The following is a 13,610-nucleotide window of genomic DNA, read 5'->3' as shown; positions in this document are numbered from 1 at the left end:
TCTGACTTATGGTGTATCTATAATGTGTAGGTTATAGTAGTACTTCACTGTACTAAAGATTTATAATCTAATTAAACTGTTACAATATTTGAGTTACCCAAATAAAACCGTTAGATTATCTTGGCTACCAGAATGAAACCATTAGAATATTTGAGTTACAGTGTACCAATAGTATGTAGGCTATAGTAATGCATTACTGTACTAAAGATTTATAATCTAATTAAACTGTTACAATATCCGAGTTACCCAAATAAAACCGTTAGATCATCTGGGTTACCGGAGTGAAAGCATTAGAATATCTGAGTTACAGTGTATTTATAGTATGTAGATTATAGTCATGCATCACTGTACTAAAGATTTATTATCTAATGAAATCGTTATAATAACTGGTTAATTGAATACCCGTGTATATGTATGTGTTCCTAACGTATTAGTGGTGATACCCTCACCTATCTTGTTACCTGGACACAAATAATCGAACACTTGAAATACTGCCAAACTTTGAAACAAATTAACCGATATCGAACGATCTTTATAGGGCATATTCCTGTTCAGCATAATCACATACAAACCGTTGACTTACAACGTTTTCTACCAATATCCAGACTGGGCTATTGCTGTTGGATGGCTTATGGCTCTTGCATCCATGGTGTCCATTCCTCTCTTTGCCACTCACAAGTTCTTCTCTACTTCTGGAACATTTAAACAGGTAGGAACTGATCAGATATCCATATACACTGGATAATTACGTACAGTAAACTACATATTTGTCGTATTTCCCAACATAAGATTAAAAATTGAAATATACGTTAAGCCATTAATTAACGAAAATTAATGAGAAAACTGTGTTTAAGTCCAACAACAAATATAAAATATCAGTATTTATGTACAATTGAGTTAGAAAGCATTAAATATCAGATAGCAGAAATCTGATTGTTTAAACTGTATATTCAAATAAAACTTAACATTTTTGTATATTCTTTTTGAGAAAATCTATAATCTAATATAATATTAAAAAGAAAAAGACCTGCATCTGTGATATCCAACACAAGTTTAAAAACTGTAAACAAGTATGATACATGATATCTAATAATTATGAAGAAACATAAACACATACAATACGTGATTTCTGATACACTATTAAGAAATACAAACGAGTACATACATGATACTTAAACTGTTGTTAACTATTTTAAGAATAGGTTTATAGTTTTAGTCTGTAGTTTGAAATACTGAAGTAGTTTTATTAGTGATTCTCATATCAATTTGTACTTTTTATATAGGTAACTGCTATGAACTGTCAATAAGACTAGGCTATAGATCAAAAAGTGAAATATTATTTAATAACGATTTTAGTGTGTTTCTAGGGGAACCAGTAAAAATAACTCAACAATACTGTGATATAACGTTTCATATTTATATGTATATATATTTTCTTAAATGTAGCGGTGGTCTTTCCTTACAACTTCAACACTGAGTCCAAATAAACCAGAAGATAAATTAGATGTTGCTTTGAAACTTCTAAAATGTGTTTCACAAAATCCAACCAACATCTCAGATCAATCATCTTACAGTTCTGTACCAATGGACAGTGAATCTACGTTACCAAAATAAAGTCTGTATCAATGGTTGTGTAAATCTACACTGCCAAATAAACTTCCTTGAAGCGGGTGTGTTAACCTAGATGAACTTTACAGGGGTGTGTAAACCTACACTAACAACATTAACTATACAGACGTATTAAAGGTCTTCAAACGGAACACTTTTAGTGTACTGTACTGGGCATTTGTTTATTCATGAATGTTTTTATAAAAATCGTAAGAATTATATTTTTAAGTCTTCTATGTCTCACAGTAAAAACTACTAAAGTAGCTAATGTTCTAAAGTAGGCCTGGCTTTAAATACTACTACAGTAGATAATGTAATTAAGGCCTGACTAAACACTACTACGGTAGATAATGTTATTAAGGCCTGACTAAATACAACTACGGTAGATAATGTTATAAAGTAGGCCTAGCTTTAGAAATACAATTTGATGATTTAATTTTCAAATTTTACATATTTGTTTCTTGTATAATTTCTATATGTAAGAAGGTCTTGTCTGAGGTTAATTTTCCTATTATAGAATCCAAATACTCATTTTTTAAAATCTTACTCAAATGTAGAAGTAAAACTGAATTGTCTTAGGTGTAATGGACGAGGCCTATTTTGACGAAATGTTACATTATTTCTACGGTTGATTTGTTTGTTAAATCTCATATCCAGAGTTTGTATATGTATAAACACGTATTTCTTAGAATTTCGTTTTTGTTGTCTGCTATTTTGTGTAAAAATTAAAACAACTTTGTTTTATTTTTATAATAAACCGTAACTACCCTACAGTAATATCTAAAATATTGTGTCGAATATATAGAAATTTCAGTATATCAGAATAAATTATATGTTGAGAATGTGATGTACTGTACTCCAGATTTTACAGAACCAATTACAGCATTCTTCCTTTGAATAAAATTTGAACATTACTTCCTGTTTATAAACATTATACTTCCATACATTACCTTTCAAGCTTAAAATGTTCTATTAGAGAACATTCATTATTTCCTGTTTATATCTCCATACATTACCTTCCTACTATAAAATGGATCATTCTTCCCTATTTATAAACATTATACTTCTATACATTACCTTCTTACTATAAAATGTTGTACCAGAGATCATTCTTCCCTGTTTATAAACATTATACTTCCATACATTACCTTCCTACTATAAAATGTTGTACCAGAGATCATTCTTCCCTGTTTATAAACATTATACTTCCATACATTACCTTCCTACTATAAAATGTTGTACCAGAGATCATTCTTCCCTGTTTATAAACATTATACTTCCATACATTACCTTCCTACTATAAAATGTTGTACCAGAGATCATTCTTCCCTGTTTATAAACATTATACTTCCATACATTACCTTCCTACTATAAAATGTTGTACCAGATCATTATTCCCTGTTTATAAACATTATACTTCCATCATTCATTCTTCCCTGTTTATAAACATCATACTTCCATACATTACCTTCCTACTATAAAATGTTGTACCAGAGATCATTCTTCCCTGTTTATAAACATCATACTTCCATACATTACCTTTCTACTATAAAATGTTGTACCAGAGATCATTCTTCCCTGTTTATAAACATTATACTTCCATACATTACCTTTCTACTATAAAATGTTGTACCATGCTTCCATACATTACCTTCCTACTATAAAATGTTGTACCTGAGGTCATTCTTTCCTGTTTATAAACATTATACTTCCATACATTACCTTCTTACTATAAAATGTTGTACCAGAGATCATTCTTCTCTGTTTATAAACATTATGCTTCCATACATTACCTTCCTACTATAAAATGTTGTACCTGAGGTCATTCTTTCCTGTTTATAAACATTATACTTCCATACATTACCTTCTTACTATAAAATGTTGTACCAGAGATCATTCTTCCCTGTTTATAAACATCATACTTCCATACATTACCTTCCTACTATAAAATGTTGTACCTGAGGTCATTCTTCCCTGTTTATAAACATCATACTTCCATACATTACCTTCCTACTATAAAATGTTGTACCTGAGGTCATTCTTCCCTGTTTATAAACATTATACTTCTATACATTACCTTCCTACTATAAAATGTTGTACCGGAGGTCATTCTTCCCTGTTTATAAACATTATACTTCCATACATTACCTTCCTACTATAAAATGTTGTACCAGAGATCATTCTTCCCTGTTTATAAACATCATACTTCCATACATTACCTTTCTACTATAAAATGTTGTACCTGAGGTCATTCTTCCCTGTTTATAAACATTATACTTCCATACATTACCTTCCTACTATAAAATGTTGTACCGGAGGTCATTCTTCCCTGTTTATAAACATTATACTTCCATACATTACCTTCCTACTATAAAATGTTGTACCAGAGATCATTATTCTATGTTTATAAACATTATACTTCCATACATTACCTTCCTACTATAAAATGTTGTACCAGAGATCATTATTCCCTGTTTATAAACATTATACTTCCATACATTACCTTCCTACTATAAAATGTTGTACCGGAGGTCATTATTCCCTGTTTATAAACATTATACTTCCATACATTACCTTTCTACTATAAAATGTTGTACCGGAGGTCATTCTTCCCTGTTTATAAACATTATACTTCCATACATTACCTTCCTACTGTAAAATGTTGTACCAGAGATCATTATTCCCTGTTTATAAACATTATACTTCCATACATTACCTTCCTACTATAAAATGTTGTACCAGAGATCATTCTTCCCTGTTTATAAACATTATACTTCTATACATTACCTTCCTACTATAAAATGTTGTACCGGAGGTCATTCTTTCCTGTTTATAAACATTATACTTCTATACATTACCTTCCTACTATAAAATGTTGTACCAGAGATCATTCTTCGCTGTTTATAAACATTATACTTCCATACATTACCTTCCTACTGTAAAATGTTGTACCGGAGGTCATTCTTCCCTGTTTATAAACATTATACTTCCATACATTACCTTCCTACTATAAAATGTTGTACCAGAGATCATTATTCCCTGTTTATAAACATTATACTTCCATACATTACCTTCCTACTATAAAATGTTGTACCAGAGATCATTATTCCCTGTTTATAAACATTATACTTCCATACATTACCTTCCTACTATAAAATGTTGTACAAGAGATCATTATTCCCTGTTTATAAACATTATACTTCCATACATTACCTTCCTACTATAAAATGTTGTACCGGAGGTCATTCTTCCCTGTTTATAAACATTATACTTCCATAAATTACCTTCCTACTATAAAATGTTGTACCTGAGGTCATTCTTCCCTGTTTATAAACATTATACTTCCATACATTACCTTCCTACTGTAAAATGTTGTACCGGAGGTCATTCTTCCCTGTTTATAAACATTATACTTCCATACATTACCTTCCTACTATAAAATGTTGTACCAGAGATCATTATTCCCTGTTTATAAACATTATACTTCCATACATTGCCTTCCTACTATAAAATGTTATATCCCAGTACATTCTTAAAACAATTAAGTAAATAGGTGTTTTGACATTGAGAATTTGAAGTGAATAAATGGTTTGCTAATTTTACTTGTATTGTATTATGTGAGGTTAGAGTTATTTTTCTATTTGTATACATTATTTCATCTACAAAACTTGCATCGACATATTAACCTAATTCTGAATAAAACGATATTTTTAAAACAAATGACAGCATATAATTATTTTAAGATGGAATCCAAGCAGTTCCTAACGTTATACCAGCTAGATTTTCCAGAGTATTATAAAAATATTTATAAATCAGATACCTAAAATTCATTTAATAATTAAATAACTCCCTCCTCCAGTTACTCAACGGTAATTTGTGAAGATTTATAACGTTCAAAACTAGGTTTCGATTCAGAGATGACTCATTGTGTAGCTTTGTGCTCAACTGCAAAGAAAACCATTTGGTTAACACTAAAGGATATATATTTATAAACTCCTGAGGGATATTAAAGATGAACCCAATAAGTTTATATATTTATCAACTAATGAAGGATATTAAAGTTGAAATTAATTAGTATATATATTTATCAACTATTGATAAATATTAAAGATGAGCCCAATATTTGTCAAGTACTGAAGAATATTCGAGGTCAACATGAGGTAATTATTTATATTTGTCATAAGACATTTTGCTTCATGTAATAGGCCTTATATTTAGTATTTTGAAAAATATAATTAATGAAAGAAATATTTTAAAAAGAGACATCGATCGCTTAAAGAAGTTCAAGTCGGTGTACAATTCTGAAATATGTTTCTTTAACTGTCTTATTTTTATCAGATATTTTATAACTTGTCTTCGATGGATCTTTCTACCAGTTGTATGTAACAACTTCCAGTGACTTCTTAGCGCGAACCACAGATGTATTGCTACTAGACGCATTTGCCATTATTAGCCAAACAGGAACAAGTTGTTTCTGATAAAGAATCAGGCGTAACTGACGTATAAAGAACTGTTGATTACAAATAGTATATACGACATATCATATGTAGAGTATATGAGGCGTAACGTATACACAGTGGTAATTAGACCAAAATCTACACACGTTGATATTTAAAACGTAAAGAATACACAATACTGACTAACATATCTGATAGTAACCAACACGTAAGGTATAGAGAATGGTAACTTCCACGTTAAATGTATATATTGATAATTGAAACGTATTTTGCACAGAATGATAATTAGAAATTAGAAAATACTTAGCGGTAGCTATATATACATTGTAACTAACATGTAACGTATACCCAGTGGTAATTAAGATGTAATGTATACAAAGTAGTGGTTGTCACGTACAGTATACACAATTGTAACTAACGTATAGCCAGTGGTAATTAAGATGTAATGTATACACAGTAGTGGTTGTCACGTAGCTTATAAACAATGGTAACTAATATGTAACGTATACCCAGTGGTAATTAAGATGTAATGTATACACGGTAGTGGTTGTTCACGTAACCTATAAACAATGGTAACTAATATGTAACGTATAGCCAGTGGTAATTAAGATGTAATGTATACAAAGTAGTGGTTGCCACGTACAGTATACACAATTGTAACTAACGTATAACGTATAGCCAGTGGTAATTAAGATGTAATGTATACAAAGTAGTGGTTGTCACGTACCTTATACACAATTGTAACTAACGTGTAACGTGTAGCCAATGGTAATTAAGATGTAATGTATACACAGTAGTGGTTGTCACGTAACCTATAAACAATGGTAACTAACATATAACATACACCCAGTGGTAATTAAGATGTAATGTATACAAAGTAGTGGTTGTCACGTACCTTATACACAATTGTAACTAACGTCGAACGTATAGCCAGGGGTAATTAAGATGTAATGTATACACAGTAGTGGTTGTCACGTAACGTATACACAATTGTAACTAACGTGTAACGTGTAGCCAATGGTAATTAAGATGTAATGTATACACAGTAGTGGTTGTCACGTAACGTATACACAATTGTAACTAACGTGTAACGTGTAGCCAGTGGTAATTAAGATGTAATGTATACACAGTAGTGGTTGTCACGTAACCTATAAACAATGGTAACTAACATATAACATACACCCAGTGGTAATTAAGATGTAATGTATACAAAGTAGTGGTTGTCACGTATCTTTTACACAATTGTGACTAACGTATAGCCAGGGGTAATTAAGATGTAATGTATACACAGTAGTGGTTGTCACGTAACGTATACACAATTGTAACTAACGTGTAACGTGTAGCCAGTGGTAATAAATATGTAATTTATACAAAGTAGTGGTTGTCACGTAGAGTATACACAATTGTAACATACACCCAGTGGTAACTAAGATGTAATCTATACACAGTAGTGGTTGACACGTAACCTATAAACAATGGTAACTAACATATAACATACACCCAGTGGTAATTAAGATGTAATGTATACACAGTAGTGGTTGTCACGTAACCTATAAACAATGGTAACTAACATATAACGTATACCCAGTGGTAATAAAGATGTAATGTATACACAGTAGTGGTTGTTCACGTAACCTATAAACAATGGTAACTAATATATAACGTATAGCCAGTGGTAATTAATATGTAATGTATACACAGTAGTGGTTGTCACGTAACCTATAAACAATGGTAACTCACATATAACATACACCCAGTGGTAATTAAGATGTAATGTATACAAAGTAGTGGTTGTCACGTACAGTATACACAATTGTAACTAACGTATAACGTATAGCCAGTGGTAATAAAGATGTAATGTATACACAGTAGTAGTTGTCACGTAACTTGTACACAATTGTAACTAACGTGTAACGTGTAGCCAATGGTAATTAAAATGTAATGTATACACAGTAGTGGTTGTCACGTAACCTATAAACAATGGTAACTAACATATAACATACACCCAGTGGTAATTAAGATGTAATGTATACAAAGTAGTGGTTGTCACGTACCTTTTACACAATTGTGACTAACGTATAGCCAGGGGTAATTAAGATGTAATGTATACACAGTAGTGGTTGTCACGTAGAGTATACACAATTGTAACATACACCCAGTGGTAATTAAGATGTAATCTATACACACTAGTGGTTGTCACGTAACCTATAAACAATGGTAACTAACATATAACATACACCCAGTGGTAATTAAGATGTAATGTATACACAGTAGTGGTTGTCACGTAACCTATAAACAATGGTAACTAACATATAACGTATACCCAGTGGTAATAAAGATGTAATGTATACACAGTAGTGGTTGTTCACGTAACCTATAAACAATAGTAACTAATATATAACGTATAGCCAGTGGTAATTAAGATGTAATGTATACACAGTAGTGGTTGTCACGTAACCTATAAACAATGGTAACTCACATATAACATACACCCAGTGGTAATTAAGATGTAATGTATACAAAGTAGTGGTTGTCACGTACAGTATACACAATTGTAACTAACGTATAACGTATAGCCAGTGGTAATTAAGATGTAATGTATACAAAGTAGTGGTTGTCACGTACCTTATACACAATTGTAACTAACGTCTAACGTATAGCCAGGGGTAATTAAGATGTAATGTATACACAGTAGTGGTTGTCACGTAGCTTATAAACAATGGTAACTAACATGTAACGTATACCCAGTGGTAATAAAGATGTAATGTATACACAGTAGTGGTTGTTCACGTAACCTATAAACAATGGTAACTAATATATAACGTATAGCCAGTGGTAATTAAGATGTAATGTATACACAGTAGTGGTTGTCACGTAACCTATAAACAATGGTAACTGACTTATAACATACACCTAGTGGTAATTAAGATGTAATGTATAAAAAGTAGTGGTTGTCACGTACAGTATACACAATTGTAACTAACGTATAACGTATAGCCAGTGGTAATTAAGATGTAATGTATACACGGTAGTGGTTTTCACGTAGCTTATAAACAATGGTAACTAACATGTAACGTATACCCAGTGGTAATTAAAATGTAATGTATACACAGTAGTGGTTGTCACGTAACCTATAAACAATGGTAACTAACATATAACATACACCCAGTGGTAATTAAGATGTAATGTATACACAGTAGTGGTTGTCACGTAACGTATACACAATTGTAACTAACGTGTAACGTGTAGCCAGTGGTAATAAAGATGTAATGTATAGAAAGTAGTGGTTGTCACGTACAGTATACACAATTGTAACTATAGCCAGTGATAATTAAGATGTAATGTATACACAGTAGTGGTTGTCACGTAGCTTATAAACAATGGTAACTAGCATGTAACGTATACCTAGTGGTAATAAAGATGTAATGTATACACAGTAGTGGTTGTTCACGTAACCTATAAACAATGGTAACTAATATGTAACGTATAGCCAGTGGTATTTAAGATGTAATGTATACACAGTAGTGGTTGTCACGTAACCTATAAAAAATGGTAACTAACATATAACATACACCCAGTGGCAATGAAGATGTAATGTATACAATGTAGTGGTTGTCACGTACAGTATACACAATTGTAACTAACGTATAACGTATAGCCAGTGGTAATAAAGATATAATGTATACACAGTAGTGGTTGTCACGTAACCTATAAAAAATGGTAACTAACATATAACATACACCCAGTGGCAATGAAGATGTAATGTATACAAAGTAGTGGTTGTCACGTACAGTATACACAATTGTTACTAACGTGTAACGTGTAGCCAATGGTAATTAAGATGTAATGTATACACAGTAGTGGTTGTCACGTAACTTATACACAGTTGTATAACCAGTACTAACTAAGAGGTAATGTACACATAGTAGTGGTTTTCACGTAACGTATACACATTTGTAACTAACATGTAACGTATATCCAGTGGTAACTAACAGGTAACGTATACACAGTTGTAATTAACATGTAATGTATACCCATTGGTAACTAACAGGTAATGTATACATAGTAGTGGTTGTCACGTAAGTTATACCCAGTTGTAACTAACATGTAACATATAGCCAGTAATAACTAACAGGTAATGTATACATAGTAGTGGTTGTCAGGTAACGTATACACAGTTGTAACTAACATCTAACATATACTTAGTGGTAACTTATAGGTAATGTATACAATAGTGGTTACCACGAAACTTATACACTGTAGTAACTGTCATGTAACTTACACACGATAGTGGCTTCCAGGTATTTCGTAATTGATACAACTTATTGGTTTAAAGTAACTTTAAAACGGTAGCTGTCATCACCTAACTTACAGAGTAGTGGTTGCCACATAACTTTTACACAGTTGCGGTTACCACGTAACTTATAAACGGTTGTGGTTGTCACGTACTATATATACAGTAGTAGTTACCACGTATCTTAACAGTAGTGGTTGTCACATAACTTCTACACAGTTGTGGTTATCACGTAACTTATAAACGGTAGTTGTTGTCACATGATGTATACAGAGTATTAGTTACTACGTAACTTACACAGTGGTGGGTATCACATAACTTTTACACGGTTGTGGTTGTCCCGTAACTTATAAACGGTAGAGGTTGTTAGTAACATGTACACAGTAGTGGTTAAAGTGTAATTTGTACCTCGTGGAACTCATGATTCATATGGTGTGTAAATGCTTACCCCAGTAAACGTAAGGCTTAATTAAATAAGTATATTTAAAAGTTAGTATCTAGTAACTAGATTACAAAAAATATCGTTTATTAAAGATTTCGATATAACATTTCTGTCTAGCCCAAATGACACATTCGACTATTTTTGTTTTGATTTTTCACCGCGGGAGCTCGAGCCTAGAATTTTAGTATTGTTAGTCCAAACACTTACCAATAGACCACAAATTCCTTAACGTTAGAGATAGCGAAAACATTTAATGAAGTTTTGTATAATAATAAAAAATGTATAATAAGCATTTTTCTCATTTCGGTAGAGTTTGTAGTATTGCCATCTTTAAATTCATTTCAAATGTTGTCCTAATTTCGAGAAAATTTACTGAACGTTTCTGGTTGTTACAGGCTCAAGGAAACACGAACTAGTTTCATCCGGTGTGTGACAAGTTGCTGTGGAAAGCATTAGACCCGAGAAAATAAAACCATACGCGTGAACTGTTCATTCTGTCTTTTCTTAAAACTTTATTTCCTGTTGTTTCACAATCAGTTATTTCTTGTCTTACAAGAAACAACTTTAAAATGTACTGGCATAGTTTCTAACCATCATGACCCAAAACAGGAAAAACATATCCCCCTCTTCTCAGCTTCCCTCCCACCCTCTTTCTCAGAAAGACATTAAATAGATCAGAAACAATGAGAACCAAAAAAATTAAAAAGTATACATCACGAGCAATCATCAGGACAAGGTGCAGAACCAGAAACGTTGTGAATAACGTGTGAAATAGATAAATTAACCAATGGTAACAACTGTTGTTACTTTCACACTTGCAGCATTCTCTGAAGAATACGAGTCAATATTTCGAAGATAAAAGTTGACTTCTTAAGGTATTCAAAACTTTCTTGCTGATTAGTATGTTTAACTCTTAGTAGGATCCATTAGTACCCTTCAACGTGAAACCAGTTTAGTATCTAAGTGTTAATCAACAAGATCCATTAATATCGTTCAACGTGAAACCAGTTAATAATCTAAGTATTCATTAGCACGATCTCTTTATAATGTAAACTGTGAAACCAGAAGAGCATTCAAGTGTTTACTAGCAGGATCCATTTATATCGTTCATCGTGAAACCAGATTAGAATCTAAGTGTTCATTAACAGGATCCATTAGTATCCTTCTACGTGAAACCAGTTAATAATCTAAGTATTCATTAGCACGATCTCTTTATAATGTAAACTGTGAAACCAGAATAGGATTCACTTATATCGTTCAATGTGAAACCAGTTTTAAATCTAAGTATTAATTATCAGCATCTATCAGTATCGTTGAACGTGAAACCAGTTTTGAATCTAAATACTCCTTAATAGGATCCATTAGTATTCTTGAACGTGAAACCAATTTAGAATCTATGTATTCATTACCAGTATCCATTAATACCTTTAAACGTGAAACCAGTTTAGAATATAACTATTCATTAACAAGATGCATTAGTATTCTTTAACGTAAAACCAGTTTAGAATACAAATATTTATTAACAGGATCCATTACTATCGTTCAAAGCGAAACCAGTTTAGAATCTAGGTATTAATTAGCACGATCTCTATATATTGTGAACTGTGAAACCAGAATAGAATCCAATTGTTTACTTGTGGGATCCGTTTATATTGTTTAACGTGAAACCAGTATAGAATCTTAATTTTCCGTAGCAAAATTCATTCGTATTGTTGAACGTCAAACCAGTTTACAATCTAACTATGCATTAGCACGTCTATTCATATCATAAACCGGGAAAACGAGTTTAGAATACAAGTATAGACTACGAGGCTCCACGAGTATTCACTAGGAGAATTTCTTTATATTGTAAACCTCTAATCTATCTTAGAATCGAAGTATTAACCCACTCGATCTCTATATATCGTCAACAGTGAAACCACATTAGAATCCTCGATAGTTCTTCAGGTGTTCTACATATGAAAAGTAGCACAGAGCAGCTGGTGTTCTACATATGAAAAGTAGCACAGAGCAGCTGGTGTTCTACAGATGAAAAGTAATACAGAGTATTGTTTGTTTGTTTTTTGGAATTTTGCGCAAAGCTACACGAGAGCTATCTGCGCTAGTCCTCTCTAATTTAGCAGTGTAAGACTAGAGGGAAGGCAGCTAGTCATCACTACCCACTGCCAACTCTAGGGCTACTTTTACCAACGAATAGTGGCATTGACCGTAACATTATAAAGCCACCACAGCTGAAAGGGCGAGCATGTTTGGTGCGACGAGGATTCGAACCCGCGACCCTCAAATTACGAGTCGAACGCCTTAACCCACCTGGCCATGCCGGACCACTACAGAGTATCTGGTGTTCTACAGATGCAAAGTACAACAGAGCAGCTGGTGTTCTGCTGATGAAGTGTACCACAGAAGCTGGTTTTTTACAGATGAAAAGGATCACAGAGTAGGTGGTGCTCCACAGGTGAAGACCTACCATAGAGTAAGTAGTTGGTGTTCTACAGGCGAAGAACTACCTCGCATTAGCTGGTGTTTCATAGGTTAAGACGTTTTAGAGGTGAAGTACGACAAAGAAGCTGGTGTTCTAAAGTAATAATATCATAACTGCTGTGTATGTACAGTGTAGGAACTGATTGACGTCAACAATATCATAACTGCTGTGTATGTACAGTGTAGGAACTGATTGACGTCAATAATATCATAACTGCTGTGTATGTACAGTGTAGGAACTGATTGACGTCAACAATATCATAACTGCTGTGTATGTACAGTGTAGGAACTGACTGACGTCAATAATATCATAACTGCTGTGTATGTA

General features: G+C 32.6%; 1 protein-coding gene across 1 annotated transcript in view; it reads left to right on the top strand.

Moving 5' to 3' along the window:
- Positions 1-2,522, top strand: part of LOC143241777 (sodium- and chloride-dependent taurine transporter-like) — a 143,463-nt gene extending 140,941 nt beyond the window's left edge. Inside the window, exons 12-13 of the mRNA XM_076485008.1 lie at positions 539-709; positions 1,447-2,522. Of these exons, the coding sequence (XP_076341123.1) occupies positions 539-709; positions 1,447-1,614 (339 nt within the window). The 3' untranslated portion in view covers positions 1,615-2,522. The remainder of the gene's footprint in view (positions 1-538; positions 710-1,446) is intronic.
- Positions 2,523-13,610: the final 11,088 nt, after the last annotated feature.

Source organism: Tachypleus tridentatus, unplaced genomic scaffold (genome assembly GCF_004210375.1).
Source record: "Tachypleus tridentatus isolate NWPU-2018 unplaced genomic scaffold, ASM421037v1 Hic_cluster_1, whole genome shotgun sequence".
Classification (NCBI taxonomy): domain Eukaryota; kingdom Metazoa; phylum Arthropoda; class Merostomata; order Xiphosura; family Limulidae; genus Tachypleus; species Tachypleus tridentatus.
Note: the sequence above shows the minus strand (reverse complement) of the source record. Positions and strands in the feature narration are given on the sequence as shown.